Source organism: Penicillium cosmopolitanum (genome assembly GCF_028827165.1).
Source record: "Penicillium cosmopolitanum strain IBT 29677 chromosome Unknown utg000011l:1.0-3548175.0:1.0-3550911.0, whole genome shotgun sequence".
NCBI classification, from domain to species: Eukaryota; Fungi; Ascomycota; class Eurotiomycetes; order Eurotiales; family Aspergillaceae; genus Penicillium; species Penicillium cosmopolitanum.
Genome location: NW_026622681.1, coordinates 2,991,472 through 3,007,264, shown reverse-complemented (window position 1 = coordinate 3,007,264; position 15,793 = coordinate 2,991,472). Strand labels below are relative to the sequence as shown.

General features: G+C 48.7%; 9 protein-coding genes across 9 annotated transcripts; 5 read left to right on the top strand and 4 right to left on the bottom strand.

The window, feature by feature from the left end:
- Window positions 1–949: 949 nt before the first annotated feature.
- N7509_012632 (uncharacterized protein) lies at window positions 950–1,432 on the bottom strand (the record flags this gene model as incomplete). Its single annotated transcript, XM_056637269.1, has 2 exons — window positions 950–1,312; window positions 1,397–1,432. The coding sequence occupies 2 exons, from the start codon at window positions 1,430–1,432 to the stop codon at window positions 950–952; spliced, it is 399 nt and encodes a 132-aa protein (XP_056483299.1).
- A 309-nt stretch (window positions 1,433–1,741) lies between these two features.
- On the bottom strand, window positions 1,742–2,635 carry N7509_012631 (uncharacterized protein; the record flags this gene model as incomplete). The annotated part of the gene is made up of 2 exons (XM_056637268.1): window positions 1,742–2,245; window positions 2,318–2,635. The coding sequence occupies 2 exons, from the start codon at window positions 2,633–2,635 to the stop codon at window positions 1,742–1,744; spliced, it is 822 nt and encodes a 273-aa protein (XP_056483298.1).
- A 90-nt stretch (window positions 2,636–2,725) lies between these two features.
- On the bottom strand, window positions 2,726–3,406 carry N7509_012630 (uncharacterized protein; the record flags this gene model as incomplete). Its single annotated transcript, XM_056637267.1, has 1 exon — window positions 2,726–3,406. The coding sequence occupies one exon, from the start codon at window positions 3,404–3,406 to the stop codon at window positions 2,726–2,728; it is 681 nt and encodes a 226-aa protein (XP_056483297.1).
- Window positions 3,407–3,694: 288 nt separating this feature from the next.
- Window positions 3,695–4,326, bottom strand: N7509_012629 (uncharacterized protein; the record flags this gene model as incomplete). Its single annotated transcript, XM_056637266.1, has 2 exons — window positions 3,695–4,130; window positions 4,184–4,326. The coding sequence occupies 2 exons, from the start codon at window positions 4,324–4,326 to the stop codon at window positions 3,695–3,697; spliced, it is 579 nt and encodes a 192-aa protein (XP_056483296.1).
- A 2,454-nt stretch (window positions 4,327–6,780) lies between these two features.
- On the top strand, window positions 6,781–8,028 carry N7509_012628 (GTP cyclohydrolase I; the record flags this gene model as incomplete). Its single annotated transcript, XM_056637265.1, has 4 exons — window positions 6,781–7,088; window positions 7,151–7,290; window positions 7,351–7,655; window positions 7,726–8,028. The coding sequence occupies 4 exons, from the start codon at window positions 6,781–6,783 to the stop codon at window positions 8,026–8,028; spliced, it is 1,056 nt and encodes a 351-aa protein (XP_056483295.1).
- Window positions 8,029–9,416: 1,388 nt separating this feature from the next.
- Window positions 9,417–10,097, top strand: N7509_012627 (uncharacterized protein; the record flags this gene model as incomplete). Its single annotated transcript, XM_056637264.1, has 1 exon — window positions 9,417–10,097. One exon carries the CDS (start codon window positions 9,417–9,419, stop codon window positions 10,095–10,097), a length of 681 nt encoding a protein of 226 aa, XP_056483294.1.
- Window positions 10,098–10,161: 64 nt separating this feature from the next.
- On the top strand, window positions 10,162–10,698 carry N7509_012626 (uncharacterized protein; the record flags this gene model as incomplete). Its single annotated transcript, XM_056637263.1, has 1 exon — window positions 10,162–10,698. One exon carries the CDS (start codon window positions 10,162–10,164, stop codon window positions 10,696–10,698), a length of 537 nt encoding a protein of 178 aa, XP_056483293.1.
- Window positions 10,699–11,535: 837 nt separating this feature from the next.
- N7509_012625 (exo-polygalacturonase) lies at window positions 11,536–12,852 on the top strand (the record flags this gene model as incomplete). Its single annotated transcript, XM_056637262.1, has 1 exon — window positions 11,536–12,852. The coding sequence occupies one exon, from the start codon at window positions 11,536–11,538 to the stop codon at window positions 12,850–12,852; it is 1,317 nt and encodes a 438-aa protein (XP_056483292.1).
- Window positions 12,853–14,648: 1,796 nt separating this feature from the next.
- On the top strand, window positions 14,649–15,731 carry N7509_012624 (uncharacterized protein; the record flags this gene model as incomplete). Its single annotated transcript, XM_056637261.1, has 3 exons — window positions 14,649–14,900; window positions 14,943–15,206; window positions 15,264–15,731. 3 exons carry the CDS (start codon window positions 14,649–14,651, stop codon window positions 15,729–15,731), a joined length of 984 nt encoding a protein of 327 aa, XP_056483291.1.
- Between the last annotated feature and the right edge of the window lie 62 nt (window positions 15,732–15,793).

Genomic DNA, 15,793 nt, shown 5'->3' with positions numbered 1-15,793 from the left:
ATTTCATTATTGAGGACCTCAGCGCGAGTGAATAACTGGCGCTCGGTCTAATAAAGTTTAAATTTTTGTTACGATACTGATAATAGGGCGAATTTTAGGAGAACGTGGCGTTCCCCAGCTCGGCTCCATATGCCACAACTATGTGCATTCTGTGATACGAGCTGAGAGGGGTGTTCTTAAGCCATAATATTTCTTGCACCCTAACCACATGCTCAAACAACCAGTGCCTTTCCAGTCTGCCTATCGGCTTTATATGCCACAGCTCGTGCCCATGTGCATGCTGGGATACAAGGCGACCAGGTGCTTTGGAGCAGAATAGATGTCTTCCAATCACGAACTCTCCCCTAGGTACCCAACAGACTCCCTCGAAATCTTCATCCCCAGATTAAAGATTAGGGAACAATTACTGAATCAGTACTTTTGTCTACTAGCCTTGTCACTTACTTGGAAGTAGTAGATGAAACTACAGTTTCTGTTTCTAAGCTCTGCATAGTCTATTAGATACTGGCAACTAGCTGAACTGAAAGGAATAGACATTATAGAGCAGTATCAGCAATGAGTGTAGAAGTTTTTGACACCTCGTCGGTCATGAAGTGAAATCAAAAGGACTTTTGTGCCAGGAAGAAAACTTTTATCAACTCCTACTGCGTGAAACTTTTAAGATTAGGCAGAGCAGGTTAACACCAATACATTCACGAAAATTAGCCTGATGAGAGGGGGCTTGATTTCTTCATAGTTAGAACCTAAGTACAGCGTACGAACTGAGAAGCTAAAACGAAGATGTAAAGGGGAGAGTTCACGGAGCTGAAGTACAGTGAAGTCAATGGCCGGACGAGGGTCTGGCGCGTAGTCATAAAAAGCACATATGTTTCTGTCAAAGGGTACACGAAGTAATAGAGGAAAGAAAGTGGTCATCAGGCGAGAGAGGAAACAAAGAGAGCGAGGCTATTCAGAGACGGGAGTGACGGTGCGGCGACCTTGGCACACGAGGCTGCGGATGCTTGAGGAACCCACGCTTGAGCAAATTTGCGCCATCTACCCACACTTGCGTGGTATTATTGTTCAAGATGTCGACTTTCTCCCTGTTTTGTGTTGTTCCAGAAGAGTCAATCAGCTGGCGATAGATATTGCGCTTAGTCGCCGCTCCATCAGGATCTGTGGGGATGAAGACTTGCGGCGCCTTCCCCGCCAGAATGGCCGCGAACCCACTCCCGGGGCTAATAGTCGATGGGCCGTTGATGTTGACGAACTCGACGAGATATTGCACCTGTTTGCCCTGAAGGTCTGGATCCGGGGTCTGCTTGAGCCATGTCTAGATGCAGTGATACATTAGTCCAATATAGCTTCCAAGCGAGAGAGAGAGATGGTTGTGGTGGAGGGCAAGGATAAAGCATACAGAGATGGTGGGGGCGGCTGGCTGCTTTGGAGGCATCATCGCTTTCACTTTGCCTAAGCTTGCGTTCCACTCGTCAATTGTCTTCCTGTGATCTGCGTATTTGACTAGGAGAGCCTTATCGAGGTCCGACAGATAATTGTTGCGAGTTGCATTGACCTGGTCGACGAATGTTTCTGTGTGTAGAAGTTGCGGTAAGTATTACAGTAGTTGTATATAATAATATTACCAAAGTCCGGACTTACCACAATGGTCATTTTGGTGGCAACATCCGCTTGACCAACGGTTGTTTGGTCTGTAAAAGTAGATTCAAGATTAGCCTATCGATTTTATGCCCACGCAGGAACTTCAAGTGGCTAACATCATAGCAGCGATTGTGCCAAGGAAAGTATCTTCACATTCATAACCGTCCTGGCCCGTTACATGGCAGCTAGTTCCACCAGCGGGCCCACCTTGACTGTTGCATTGGGTGCTCCTGTTGTCATAATAATGAACTTGTGTCACACAATCTTTGCGAGATTTGACCAGCTCATCGAGCTTTTGATTCAGTGTGCCGATCCATGTTTCAAGGGTTACCTGAAATTCGGTCGTGAGTATGTAAAACTCGCCGGCGTTGAGGTCATATTCATCGATCTTATTCTTGCTTTGCGCAAATGATGCTAACAATGAATAAAGCTGACAACGAAGACGGTAAGAGAAGAAAAGCGAGCTTGCCGCCATGAAGGCTAAGCTTATGACCTCGTCTCTCTGAATAGTGCATAGCTCCGGGCTCGTGAGGGCGATTAGATCGTTTAGTATGTTACCGGTGAAACTAGGGTTATTCACGTCACCAAGGGTGTCGAGTGTTTGGTTCTATGGCGAAAATGGTACAAATTAGCTTCTGCGCTGTGGCTCGGCGTGGTCTCGTAATATGCATCGACTTACAATCCAGATTTCGTTGTCGGAGGTCAGGTTGTCAAGCCCAGTTGTGGCAATGGACACCCACTCAATGAATGCGTTGATAGAATTTGTGGCCTGGCGAACGGCGTCATCTAATAAGAGATTCTTCATAGCTTGGACGGTTTCCTCGAGAAGATTTTTAATAACCAAGGCAAGATTAGGACCGCTTCCGAAAGCACCAAAGATCTCATCGAGGATCTGAAACCCTGCAGCACCGATGACACCCCAAGGCGGAGGCATACCGAACGCTAGCGTCTGCGCAACAGGGCCTATATATGTCTTGAAGAAATCGGCTTCGTTCATGTAAAGCTTATCAAACCGCACCGTTTTGGTGATTAGCGGTTGAGAGACCTAGAAATTCCTATCAGTATTCGAAGATATTACCCAAGTACATCAAGAAGCAACGCTCACCTGCGTGGTCTGTCGATACACAAGGGCAGGATGGCCAGTAGACACGTCAAACCGCACTTGGTGGGCAATAAAAACTGTGTCCGCATAATTCGTTGTGCGTACGTACGCAATAGCTCCTGGGACGGCGTAACGGTATGATGCCGTAAGCATTGCAAGGTGATGTTCAGTGATAGTTTCTCCAGGAAGTAGAGGATACGTGGTTGAACACATCGCCAAGAATCGATCAATGATCTGCTGCAGTTTTTTTCTGACAGTGGTGTCAGGGATTGTTGCCAAGACCTTACTGGACTTCTCCATTTTGAGCTCGTCATTGATCAGCTGTTTTGGTGGATTGTGGAGGAACAGATCGCGCGTAGGGTCATCCTTCTGCGAGATGTGCATCGTAGCGTTCCAAGCCTTGGTGATGAGTCGTGCGTAATCCCGCAAGTCTAAATAAGGATCACGAATTTTCTGGAACACAAAAATAGGCTCGAAGTGCTTGGCTGGGCGATCAGTAGCCTCGCGAATGGTCCCGTCTACATCAGAACGCAGAAGAAGTGCAGTTCCGCTTTTAACCTGCAGGTGTTCGATAACCAGCGCAAGTGCAAGTGAAACACACCCAAGAGCAACAACTCGAGGCAGTGGTTTACCCTCAATCTTGTATGAGGTCACTGAAAGATACATCGCTCGCGATCCCTAGAGTCGTCCCAGCTTCAGCCGATACGCTCTCCATAACGAACGAATAACGAGCGTACAAACCTTGTTGAGATACGTCTTCGACAGACCTTGCACGACGGCCAGCTTCTCAGCCGCGTCCCATCGAATTACAGGATTCAACTTGGAGCTGCCACCAGCGACGTACATCATCATTTGGGCATTGTTGATCTGCGCAATTAACGAATACTTGGTCTTCGGCACGTAGTAAGCGGCTTGTCTAAAGCGGTCAAAATTCATCAGCAGCAAGCACATAATTTATAAAATCAAGGACACCCACGATTTCCAAAACGAATCTTCGTCTTGGTTCACCCATTTAATTATCGCCTGCCGATTCTTCGTCGCCGGATCGTCTGTGTCATAGAGAGCTTCGATGGTTTGCAGAAACACCGAGCCTGTCGCAGCAGCTTGTAGGAAGCTTATTATTTGGAAAGTGTCCGACGTGAATGCATAGACTGCCAATCCCCCAGCAGCCAGATACTTGACTCTTTGCCAATTACGAGCTGAGATACCCAGCGGACCCTCGGGCTGCGCCTGGATCACTTCGAGCAGACGATTGACGGCATCAGTGAGTTCCTGTATATTTCCATGTATGACCTCGTTTGAATTGTCTTGTTGTTGGCGGTCAACTACCACTTCGACCTCGAAGGCCTCAGAAGCACTGACATCTCGCTCGAGCCGCTGCCGCATGACTCTGCTCAAAATGTCAGAGAATCAACACACGGAAAACGGAAAGGTGAGAATTACGAAATCTCGGTCTTGATCTCTTCAGGATCAACTTCTCTGTTGTTAACATCTTCTATGATTGAATGAAGATTCTCAGCCTCGTCATCGTCATTGTCGTGCTCTTCCGGATCGTCGTGCCAGGTAACTTCGTCCATGCCATCCATCGCTGAAATTGGCACACTTGTGTCCTCGTTATAAGCTGCAAGTGAGTAGAGTAAGCTCAGGGTAGAAGTCAGATAAAATGGGAGTATGAATCGTCTTATATGTGCTTCTTCTGTCGCATAAACCCCAATATTCTTACAGAACAGATCGCTTGTGATATGGGGAGACGGTGCATCCGTATCTGTTTCCTCATAGGCTGGCAAGGGTTACTACATTGTTTTCAATGCGGGGTTTCAGCTTGCCTATCACCGAAAGTTTTCAATTTTGTTGTCTGCAGAGAGTTCGTGGGATCAATCACACAATAGAAGCCCAATACGAGTCTGGGCACCTAAATCCACACCTAGATCCCGTTCTACAGAGAGTGGCGTAAAGAGTAACGGGTTGCCAGATCTATGTCAGTGATTGTACCTATAACGCTTACATCCACCCCAGGTCCACTGGGCCTATTGGCTGAATTGAAACTGGCATATCTTCCTGGATATACGGAGGGTTTGAGGGCTCTAATTCATGCCCCCATCGGTACTTGAAATACAGGAAAGAATTGCAGTGATTGGTGAAAAGACTATATATAAGGCAGAATGATGTACTTCTTATGTCTATTTAAGATTATCGGTCGGCTAAATAACCATGTCAGAGCCAAACTCAAAAGGCATGCACAAATACGAGCCCCAATGTCTGGTGGCTTGAGAAATGCAGGAGAGCGGGTCTGAAGTGCTCGGATGGTGAGTTTCTGGCTATCACCTCAACAGAAAACGAGCTGACATGGAGACGCCCATTCCCATTCAGAACGCGGTAGTTGAATATGTTGTATTTTTATGTTTCTATTTTACCCCCTTTTCGGTTGGTAGCTCAAGGGTTGGAATTTGTATAGCCCATGCAAGTCAGTGATTCAGAAGCGTATCCATTTCACAGGCCATATCTACTGTATAGTTACGTAGTAAGGCTGGGATGGGCTCGATGGAGGTACCTGCATAGATGGCCAGGGATCTAATACAGCTTTCGTCACAGCAAGGGTCCAAGTTGCCGAGAACGTGCACTTCAAGTGTAATGATGCGAACCAATGATTCTACGCCATTTTTCAGCTGAGAGGGTCCGTGGGGTGTTTGTACGACTCTGATGAGTCTCACCCTGTCTCTCATTCTGTCTACTGCACACTCCATAGGGCGGTATTCTCACCCGAGTACCAGCCACTGAAATATTAGCCGCACCCGCCATAAGCCACATGCCGGCAGGTTAGTAGTATAGTGGGTAACAATATGCGAATCCTTGCTGTTGCATGTTTTTCCTTTTTTTTGCTCTTTCGGGGTTTAGTATTTAGTTTGGTCACCATAACTCACGTTCTCAGAAGAGTTGCGTAGTGCATTTTCATCTTCTTCTTTATCTCGGAGTTGGCAGCTCTCACTTTCTCGTTATCAACAGCTTGTTGGTGGCACAAAACTCCCGATAATTCCGAATTACCCCATGAGTTGATACAAAAGATGGGTGGAAATGTTGATGAGAAATATTGAACAGCCCTTTAGGAATATCCAGGGCATGGAAATACAAGTTGCCAGTTTGCCAACCTCTCTTCATATCATCTGTCTTATAAGAATGAGTGTGGTCGATACGCGGAAACTACTTCTCCTTTGCCACAAAAACGCTCACGAAGTCCTCGTGGGCATTCTCAAAGTAGAGGTTGTCGCCTGTGGATCGGAGAACATCCAAAGTGCGACCTGTCAACCAATATAGAGGACGTAAAGGTTCGGCCGGTAGTGAACTAGCCCGTTCAAGATTTTATCTTGGAAGTTCCAATGATCGATATATAGGCAACTTGAAGGCCCTTGGCAAAGCTCAGGCTCTGCGGGCGAAACGCGGTAGAAGCGCTAGGACAACATTCACTCTAAGCATTTGGGCTTTCCCATCATCCTCATCGCTCATCGAGCTCGGTTTCAGCTTAAAGGTTGGAGAGCCCTGGAGTTCAGGTTGCAGCTACCTAGGTAGTAATTACTAGATTGGAGCTATATATATGCCGTGGTAGTCGGGCTGATGGGAATGTTCAACAAAAACGGCAGGTTTATCCCTGGGTCGGGGTTATCGTGGTTAATTTCACCTAAAACGGTGCCTACAATTCTCCTAAACCAAAAAACCGCCAATCTGAAATCGAATCAACTCATTCTCACTTCTCCTGAAATTTCCGAATCATCCTGCAGGAAGAACGTTGAACGTTGTCGATCGCCGGCGGTGGCACCGGCCCTCCGCGGGCGACAACCGTTCTGGGCAGGCGGTGGCAATAAAAATGAGGGGTGACCGGGCGAAAGAGGCTTAGCGTCCCGTGATCGGATTGCAATTGCGCCAAAAAAAAAGTAGCAAGTCGTCAGATGGTGACTGATTTGATTCTACAAGGAGTCTTATCCCCTCAATCATCCTGCTTGACCAATTCATATCATCTTTGTGTCTGAATCCTCTGCCCAACCATCATGGGTTCCGGTTCCCCCCCATCGAAGCCTTCGGCAATCCCGTCCCACATGATCAACGGCAGCTCCCCATTACAATCGTCCTCGTCCCCAGGTGGCGGAACTCGTGCTCGCGATGCTCGTGAACGAGAGAGTCTGAATACTTCCATTCAATCTTCATTTGCTCCTCGCGTACCGGTTGGTTTTGAGGCTGAAGAGGAGAAGCAGGACCCTGAGTCAACCCAGGCGGGCCCCGCCCCCGCGGTTGATGCTCCCGCCAGTACCAGCCAAAATACTCCTACTCCTGCTCATCACGGTGCCTTGTCGGTTCGGTATGGAAAGCGGCTCCACATTGATGTTGTTTCTTCTGTACCCTCTGCTCACAAAATATCAGCGGCCGACCCAGTCTAAATGACCCTCCCCGTGACCCTCGGGATGAAGGTGGTCCATTGACCCCTCCTGCGACAGCGAGTCGCCCAGCTAGCCCCTATACACTGGCTCCTCCAATTGACTTTGACGGACTGAGCTGGCCTTGTGAGTGACCTCAATCAATTGATTAGAAGTGAACATCCTACTAATCATTTTCCGAACCAGGCCCCGGAACACGGCAGCGATTGGAGTCGACCCCGGAGGAGAACGAAGCCCGAGTTAAGAAGCTTGCCGGTGCCGTGCGAACAATTCTGGAGTGTGTTGGTGAAGACCCAGAGCGTGAGGGTCTTCGTGAAACCCCGGAGCGTTATGCCAAGGCTATGCTCTACTTCACCAAGGGCTACGAAGAGAATGTCCGGGATCTGGTCAATGGTGCCGTTTTCCACGAGGACCATGACGAGTTGGTCATTGTGAAGGATATCGAAGTTTTCTCTCTGTGTGAACACCACATGGTTCCCTTTACTGGAAAGGTAAGTTGCGCAGTATCTCCTCTGCTTCTCTCCCCTTCCCTCGCCCGCATGGTGCTGATCGCTTGAACAGATGCATATCGGATACATCCCGGATCGCCGCGTCCTCGGCCTCTCCAAGCTGGCTCGTTTGGCTGAGATGTTCTCTCGCCGACTGCAAGTTCAAGAGCGCTTGACGAAGCAGGTAGCCCTTGCCATTTCCGAGGTTCTGAAGCCCCGCGGTGTCGGTGTCGTTATGGAATCATCCCATCTGTGCATGGTTATGCGCGGCGTGCAGAAGACCAGCAGCACTACGACCACTAGCTGCATGCTGGGATGCATGCGCTCGAGCGCCAAGACCAGAGAAGAATTCCTAACTCTCCTCAACAGGAGATAGGCTATCTTCTTCACCTTCTGTCATACCATTCAGTACCGAGCCCAAAGCTCGATTTAAAGTTACGCATTCGGAGTTTTGGCGGTGACCTTTCAACAGGTTTTTCTTTTTCTTCTTTTCTAATCTTGGTTCTTTCTTGAAGATATCCGTGATCTAGCATTTATGGACCTTCATGCGCTTTTAACCTTTCAGATTCTCTTGCATATACCTTGGCTGTTTCTGTTCAAGACCCATTCTCTGGCCCTGGTGTCAACTTGAACTGACCTCTTGCACCTTTTCCGATCGCTCTATCTGGAGGGCTAGGACAAAAGTCCTCCGTGTTCCTCCCTTGTTCCGGAGTTTGAACCCTCTTTCATTTCATGACCTTTAGACTAACACCCCTACGCGGGACCCTTTTTCAACCCGTGGAATTTGTTGGAGTTTGATTTTTGGAGACTCAAAACCTCTTGGCGCGCCGGCGAGGCTATTTCAACACATGATGTTTCACATTCTTTGTACTCTCAACACCCTGACGATAGGCTAATCTTGCCTGCTATGTATATGTCTCAACCCAATATACCGAACACATGTAAAGATCAAATCTTTTCTAAACAAAATGTGTCCAATTATCTTCATGCAATAAAATAAACCCAATAAGGATCAACTCTAGGCATTAGATATAAGAAGTACCCCGACTATCATTGATCCCAGCGGAGTGGTACTTACCCTAACCCTACCTTGAACCAAAACAAAGTGACTGAAGGATCGACCATTCACTCCAAGTCCTGCCTATCATGGGTATCAATAGGTCAGGCAGTCCCTGGGGCCTGCCATGGCGCAATCGACCAGGGACGCTAACTGTTGAATTATTCTTGCACCGTAGTCAGTAGAAAGTCTCCCTCCAAATTGCATCGCTTCAAAAGACCCATCCTTGTTTCTGATCTCATCCGTGACCTCCATATATCGCAAGTCTAGTCCAGGCTTACTGAAACGGAGCCTGCCGAATCTCGTCAAGTCCTGCACACGTTTTGCCCTTGGGATGTTCCTTATGTGAGTGATTTCTGCTGCAATTCGGTGCTTGCAGCGATCAGTGACTGAAGAGAATCTCCAGTATCCCCTCGACCGAAATAACAACGTCGAAGAACGATACCGGGGATATCCAAAGCATTGACAGATCCCACTGGCATTTACAGAGCGCAAGCAGATCCAAGAGCTACGCCGTGAAGTCAGGATTTCCATGAAGCGCACTCCCAAGTACTACTTCAAGATTGATCAACGCGGAAGAGAAAATGTACTAACTGCTTCCTTTAGTTCAAATTCACTTGAAACTGTCTTCGAGGCCCCAGATTCCTGGATTTCACCCGCCTTAGAGACGTCGATGAAACTCATTTGACGCCAAAAACTTTTACAAAATGAGCAGCTCCCTCGAGACCATCGGGCATGGCGCCCTGAATGACCATTTCTCGAGCCTCTCGAGCGCTGGAATAGCTTCCGGGAGTTCGAATCACCCAGCTCATATGAAGTGGACCTTTAACGCTGCAAGGGTTGATCTGAAAATGATGCAAATCCTCAATGATGAGCTGCAGACCCCCAGAGCTGACATTACATCCATCAGTCCCAAGTCCACTCATCATACACCGGGTAACTGGAATACCAGAACATCCCCTCAAAATGCCAAACAGCTTTTCGGGAATTCGTCTAGGGTCCCAATGGTCAAACTGACATCTCCCATGCCCGCAGAATTCCCTGACTCTGCTATCCATACACCGGAAACTTCAGCTTCCACTCTCGACCCTGCTCCCAAGACCCAAACCCGAGTTCCGCGAGAAAAATGCAATATCATGAAAACTATCCCCACACCCGAATCTCCAGACCCAACGAACTCAACCGGATGTCTAATCCCAAACCAATTCGACTTCATCTTCTTGGACAGAAGGCTCCTAGAATCAGAACCCCACACCGAATACATGGACGCAGTCCCTCGATTCCTCGATTCCCTCGAGACCACCGTCCGCAACATGGAAGATACAGCCTTTCCACTACAAACATTCATGATTCAACAACAACTCGTTGCAGGAATTCCCCCCCGATAAAGTCGAGCCTATGTTTTCAGAAACGTCGTCGAATGCGAATGCGAATCACTACCGGTGCAGGGAAATGATAGTTGAGGAAGGTAAACCTGATATCACTATCGCTAGTCCCCGTTATCCTGGTCGTCCGAGATATGAAGGAGCTCCGCCGCATCTTTCTGATCGTGTTCTTGCGAGCATTTTGACGGGGCCTCGGCGGATGTATTTGGAGCGGATGAGGTTGGTCAGGTTTTATTATGAGAGTTTTCGGAATCTTTCTGGGATTAAGCCGCTAGAGGAGGGAGATGGGTTAAGTGGTCTGAAGGGAGTCGATGTCAATGAAGACTTCGAGACGGAGGATTGCGATAGGACTGAGGATTTTCATAGTATTGAGGATCTTGGCGAGGCTGATGGGCTTAACGGGGTTGAGAAACTCAACGGGCCTGGGGATCTCAACGACATCGAGGATCTCAACAGCATCGCGAACCTCCACGACATCGACAATCTCACCATCACTAATGATCTCAACGGGGCCGAGAAAGACAATGATATTGAGATGGGGGATATCGACACATCCGATGACCTGGGTTCACTTTTTGAGGACGACGGAATGGATTGTGGATGATTACTTGATTTTACGGATGCTGGTACATTAGGCATGACGGATAGTCATGAGCTATGTCCGATAGCCCAGGCCTCCTAATGGTACCATGTCAGTTAACCGATGATCGTGGTCGGATTTAGCCAATAACAAGTTACAAAAAATGGCATTCACTCAAAGTCTCATACAGAGAAGATATTCATAGTGTTGTAGGCTCCTTGGATCAAGTGTCCAGTAGTGTCCACTCCACCTCAAATATTGACACGAAACCAATATGACTTTATTTCATGACGAAAGCTGCTCTGATGAGTGATTCGAAAGCGGGGTATGTGGTTAGATACCTCGAGAGCCGCTTGGACCTCAAAAAAAATAGCGATAGCCACCAAGCTTTCTCGCCAAGCTCTCCATTCGGAATAAAGTCCTCCAAATACCCGTTCCGCGGGAGGAAATGCAGAGGTTGATCTTACTCTTGATGCGCCTTCCCGCGGGGAAAACATGTCGATCCCAAGCCATTCCCCCAGATAAAAGCTGATACTTGAGTCTGAGCGAGATATCGGCTTCTGACGAAGGGTTGGCTCAATAACCGCTCTTTATTGATATATGAAGACCCCATGTCGGCAATTGCAATTTGAAACTTATCAAGAGCGATGTAACACAGCTTTCAGAGCACAGACATGCTGCTATTGAGGTCGAACCTTACTCTGAATACTACCCCGTGGGGAGACCGCTAAGTATTTAGAGCACAACTATAACCTTACCTCGCTCTTAGTCTGGAGTAATACTGAAATCTGCCGGGGCAAGAAAAGTTTTGTCCTTCGAGATAATCAAAGCTTGCAGTTCAAACAAAGTTATCATTGTACCATGAAGCCCTGGTACCTCCTTACCTGGGCCACGGCCGTGGCCTCCTACGTTGTCAACAACAACAATACTTGTACACTATATCCCGAATCCCTCACCCACAATGGAGAGGATGTCGATGATGCACCATCCATTCACCAGGCATTCGACATTTGCGGTAACGACGGGACAGTAATCTTTTCCAACCACACATTCAACATCAATTCCATCCTAAACACCACCAACCTCGTCAACTGCGAAGTCCTGCTCCGCGGCGAGCTTCGCTTCTCTGACGATATATCCTACTGGCGCTCCCACTCCTACTCGGTTGTTCTGCAAAATCAATCGACAGCGTGGCTTTTCGGCGGTACCAACGTCACTCTGCGCGGTGAGGGAGGCTGGTACAACGGAAACGGACAGGCGTGGTACACAGAAAACCGGAATGGTGCCAATCAGCCGGGACGTCCAATCAGTATCACTTTCTTCAATTCGACGAATCTCTTGGCAGACCATTTGACGATCATCCAGCCACAGTTCTGGGCGACATTTGTCTGGCAAAGCAAGAATGTCTCGATAACAAACTTTTTTGTCAATGCTACGAGTGATAATCAGTGGGATACCACCAATACCGATGGCTATGACTCCTGGAATAGTGATACTCTGCTCGTTGAGAACGCATTTATCACTAATGGAGACGACTGTATCGCTGCCAAGGGGAACACTACTAATCTGCTTGTCAGAAATGTTACTTGTCACGGTGGTAATGGTATAACTATTGGCTCTGTGGGCCAATATCCGGATATGCCCGATTACGACGTCAATATCACCTTCGAAGATGTCAAGTGCGTCAACTGCATGGACGGCGCCTATATCAAGACGTGGCAAGGTGTCTCCGCCGACCATGATTCAAATGGCGATGTCGGAGGCGGAGGCCGAGGATTGATCAAGAATATCACCTTCCGAAACTTTGAGATGGAGAATGTCGGTCTTCCGATTCAAATTTCTCAATGCATTTACACCGAGGAAAGTAACAAGTACTGCAATACGTCGAAGATGCAGATCGAGGATGTCACCTGGGCTAATATTCATGGTACCTCGAGATATAACATTGCTGCTTCGATTTATTGTTCCGACGCACACCCTTGTCCGAATATTTCTTTTGAAAATGTGGACCTTCGAAGTGTCAACCAGACAAAGGGACTACCGGCGTATGGAACAACTTTGCAACATGAAGTTTTCCAGTGCACGAATATCATCGGGGAGGGTAGCTCGGGTATCCCATGCAATCATGTCGCGCCTAATAATTTTAGCCAGGGCGTTTATAGTAATGTCAAGAACTAAATGGGTGACGGAAGATGTTGGCGGGAAGTTCTTTGGCTAGGATGAGGCCTTCTTATGTGAAATGGGATCTCAAATCTCAAATAGCTATATACTCTTCGTACTGCAGAATTTATTCCATCACTGGCATCACACACAAGTAATGATTCGAGCTTTCATGCGATGCTACTAGTAATTGATGCACAAGGTGCTGGTCTATAGTTCCTCGGATCGGATAAACTATCTCCAAGGGTAAGCTTGCAGATGGGCGTCTCATCACGTGGAAACCCCTTCCTCCCGAACCTCAGCCTGACGTGACATCCAGCAGCAACTCAACTCCTTCATCCGCCCCCCGGGCTGGGTATATACTATTTCGTACTGCCTAACTTGATATCCAGAAACTTTGAAGCCGGCAACAGAATATTCTCTACTTTTTCTTCCTTACCCGTCACGATCTCCTCTGGCATCCCATGTTGACGCGCCCGATGGTGGGACCATCGTGACTGTTCGTTGTGCTCGGTCGCAAGTTGACGCCGGGATTTCGATTTGACTACACAGAATATTGGAAGCTGCATCCCCTATTGTATATTCCTCTCCGAGACTGGGAAAATCTATCCATGTGATTCTCACCCGGAGGTCCCTGGTCGCTACTGACTGGCCCAAAGCGGGGTGGATAGAGGCCCATCGACATCGAATCGCCAAAACATGAAACTCAAAACCATAACGAAGGCAATTCTAGAGCTCGGATTCTGACCTTTGCTTACTGAAAGAACACTGATTTGCCCCTAACACTTCCCTGACACCGTTGGCCATCGCTGCACTGCGGAAAGCCTGGACTGATAGCCGGTACTCACTGGCCTAGAGTCCGAAAGGAACATATTGGTTAAGTTTGGATTCGGAGAGATCAGCTACAAGCATGGCTTGGTTCTGAAAGATTGAGACAAGATTACTGCCCATCTTCCTCGCCTTATTTAGCCGTGGTGCGGTACTTGTCCTCTCTTGTTTTGATGGATTTGCACGAAGCAATGTCCATATACTGTAAAATCATCAGCCAATCTGGCGAAGCAGTGCATCTGACTTCGGATTCCGATCCAGCAAAAACACGGTTATGGAAACCGGAGCTGTGAAAATCGCAATCCTCGGCGATCAAAGTGGCCCAGACACCTGTCACAAAGAGCAAAACATCACTCACAAGGCAATGAAAATGGGGGGATAGCCCCTGGACCATGGTGCCATTTCATCGACTACTGCACACGCTCCCCACACGGTGATGCAAGGAATATCCTGCTTGTGACCAGAGGCGGCAAATGATTGGATGGAGCTTGTGTTTTCCAAGCCAAGGCCGTTGCTTGGAAGAAAAGGCACTGCTTGGGTCTTATTCAATACGTAGATAGATGAGTCTATGGGCTATCCAGTGACCCCATTCGGACTTTCAGTCGGAGAACCGGCATGTCCGATACCAAAACCTTGGCCCAACTTGGCCATAGGAATGAGGCTTCGCCAGGGCGACTAACATGGCTGTCCTTGTGCTCGAGCTCGTGGCTCGAAAGACCTACTCGGAGATTCAGCGCAAGCAAAAGCTGAGCTGAACTGAGCTGAACTGAGCTGAACTGAACTGAACTGAACTGAACCAGGTCCAAATAGAGCAGTTGGGACTGTCGTTCAGAACTCCGTTGTAGAGCCGCATCCGCGCACCCGCCACCAGTCCACACGCCATTTTCTTACGGTGAACAAAGCCAGCTCATTGAAATCCCTATTCACTTGAGCTGGAGAACCTGTAGTCAGGTATAATTTGGACTTGAGCCTTTCCTACTGCAAGAATGCAAGAAAGCAAGAAATGGTGCGTCCATCCCAAGTCCCTTACTCACATTGAACAGAACCCGGAAAAAAGCTCCTCCGACCTCCCCTCTCCCTCCCCAAAAGAACTTCCCAGAAGAAGCGCGGACACGAGAATCGGCTCCACTCACTTTGCGACTACTACCTACGTCCTTTATCAACTTGCGCTCTCAACACTCTGTCTTTCTACGAGCGAAAGCCAGATGCTGCTGGCGACTTTCCTATGGCTGGGTCCCGTAGGAGTCCGTCACTGAAAGACCAGTGGAACGCCGACCCAGACCGCGATCATCGTGATCGTGATCGGGACAGGCGTAGAGGTCGAGGACCAAACCAAAACCGAGGTCGCGCTCGCTTTCGCGACAGAGGGCGTCACTCGCGTGGCAATGACCGTCGCTATGACTATCACGGAAGGTCGCCTCCTCCACGCGCCTCCCGCTTTGGGCCCGATTCGTCTCACGATTCGACCGGGTTTGCCTCCCAACGCTCTCCACCGCGTGGCTCACCTGGCGCTTCCCCTGGATTCCATGGACCTCAACGTTCAAGTAATACACGACCGCCATCCTCTACCGACCGGAACGCCCATTCATCCGGATCTCTAGATCGAGACAACCAGGGGCCTCGACGAGCAGACTCCCCGTTCGGACCACCATCAAAACGCCAAAGAACACGCAGTCCATCGCCCCGTGGTCCGCGTGCGCCATTTGCCAACCGCCGATCTTCATACAGCAAGCATAGTGACAGACGCGATCGAAGCCCTCCGTTTCGAGGACGAGGTCGGGGCTTCTCAGGTCGCGGTGCCCCTAGAGGACGGTCTCCACGTCGAGGTCGCGATCGCCGAGGAGCTGACCGTCGTCGTTCGGACATCCCAAGACACGGCCAATCAAAGTCCCCCGTGCGCGATAGAGGCTCTCACCCATCACCCAACAGACGTTCTCGCTCACACAGTGATGATTACAGTGATCGAGACTCTCGATATCGTTCTCGATCTTTATCAAGGAACTCCGTTCGCTCTTCTGGGTCGCGGGGCTCTGTATCTCCTTTTAATCCACGTCCTGAAGAACCAATGAATTCAACCCGATTCATCAAACCCGGCCATAATGATACGGCCCGTTCTCCCTCGCCCTCACGC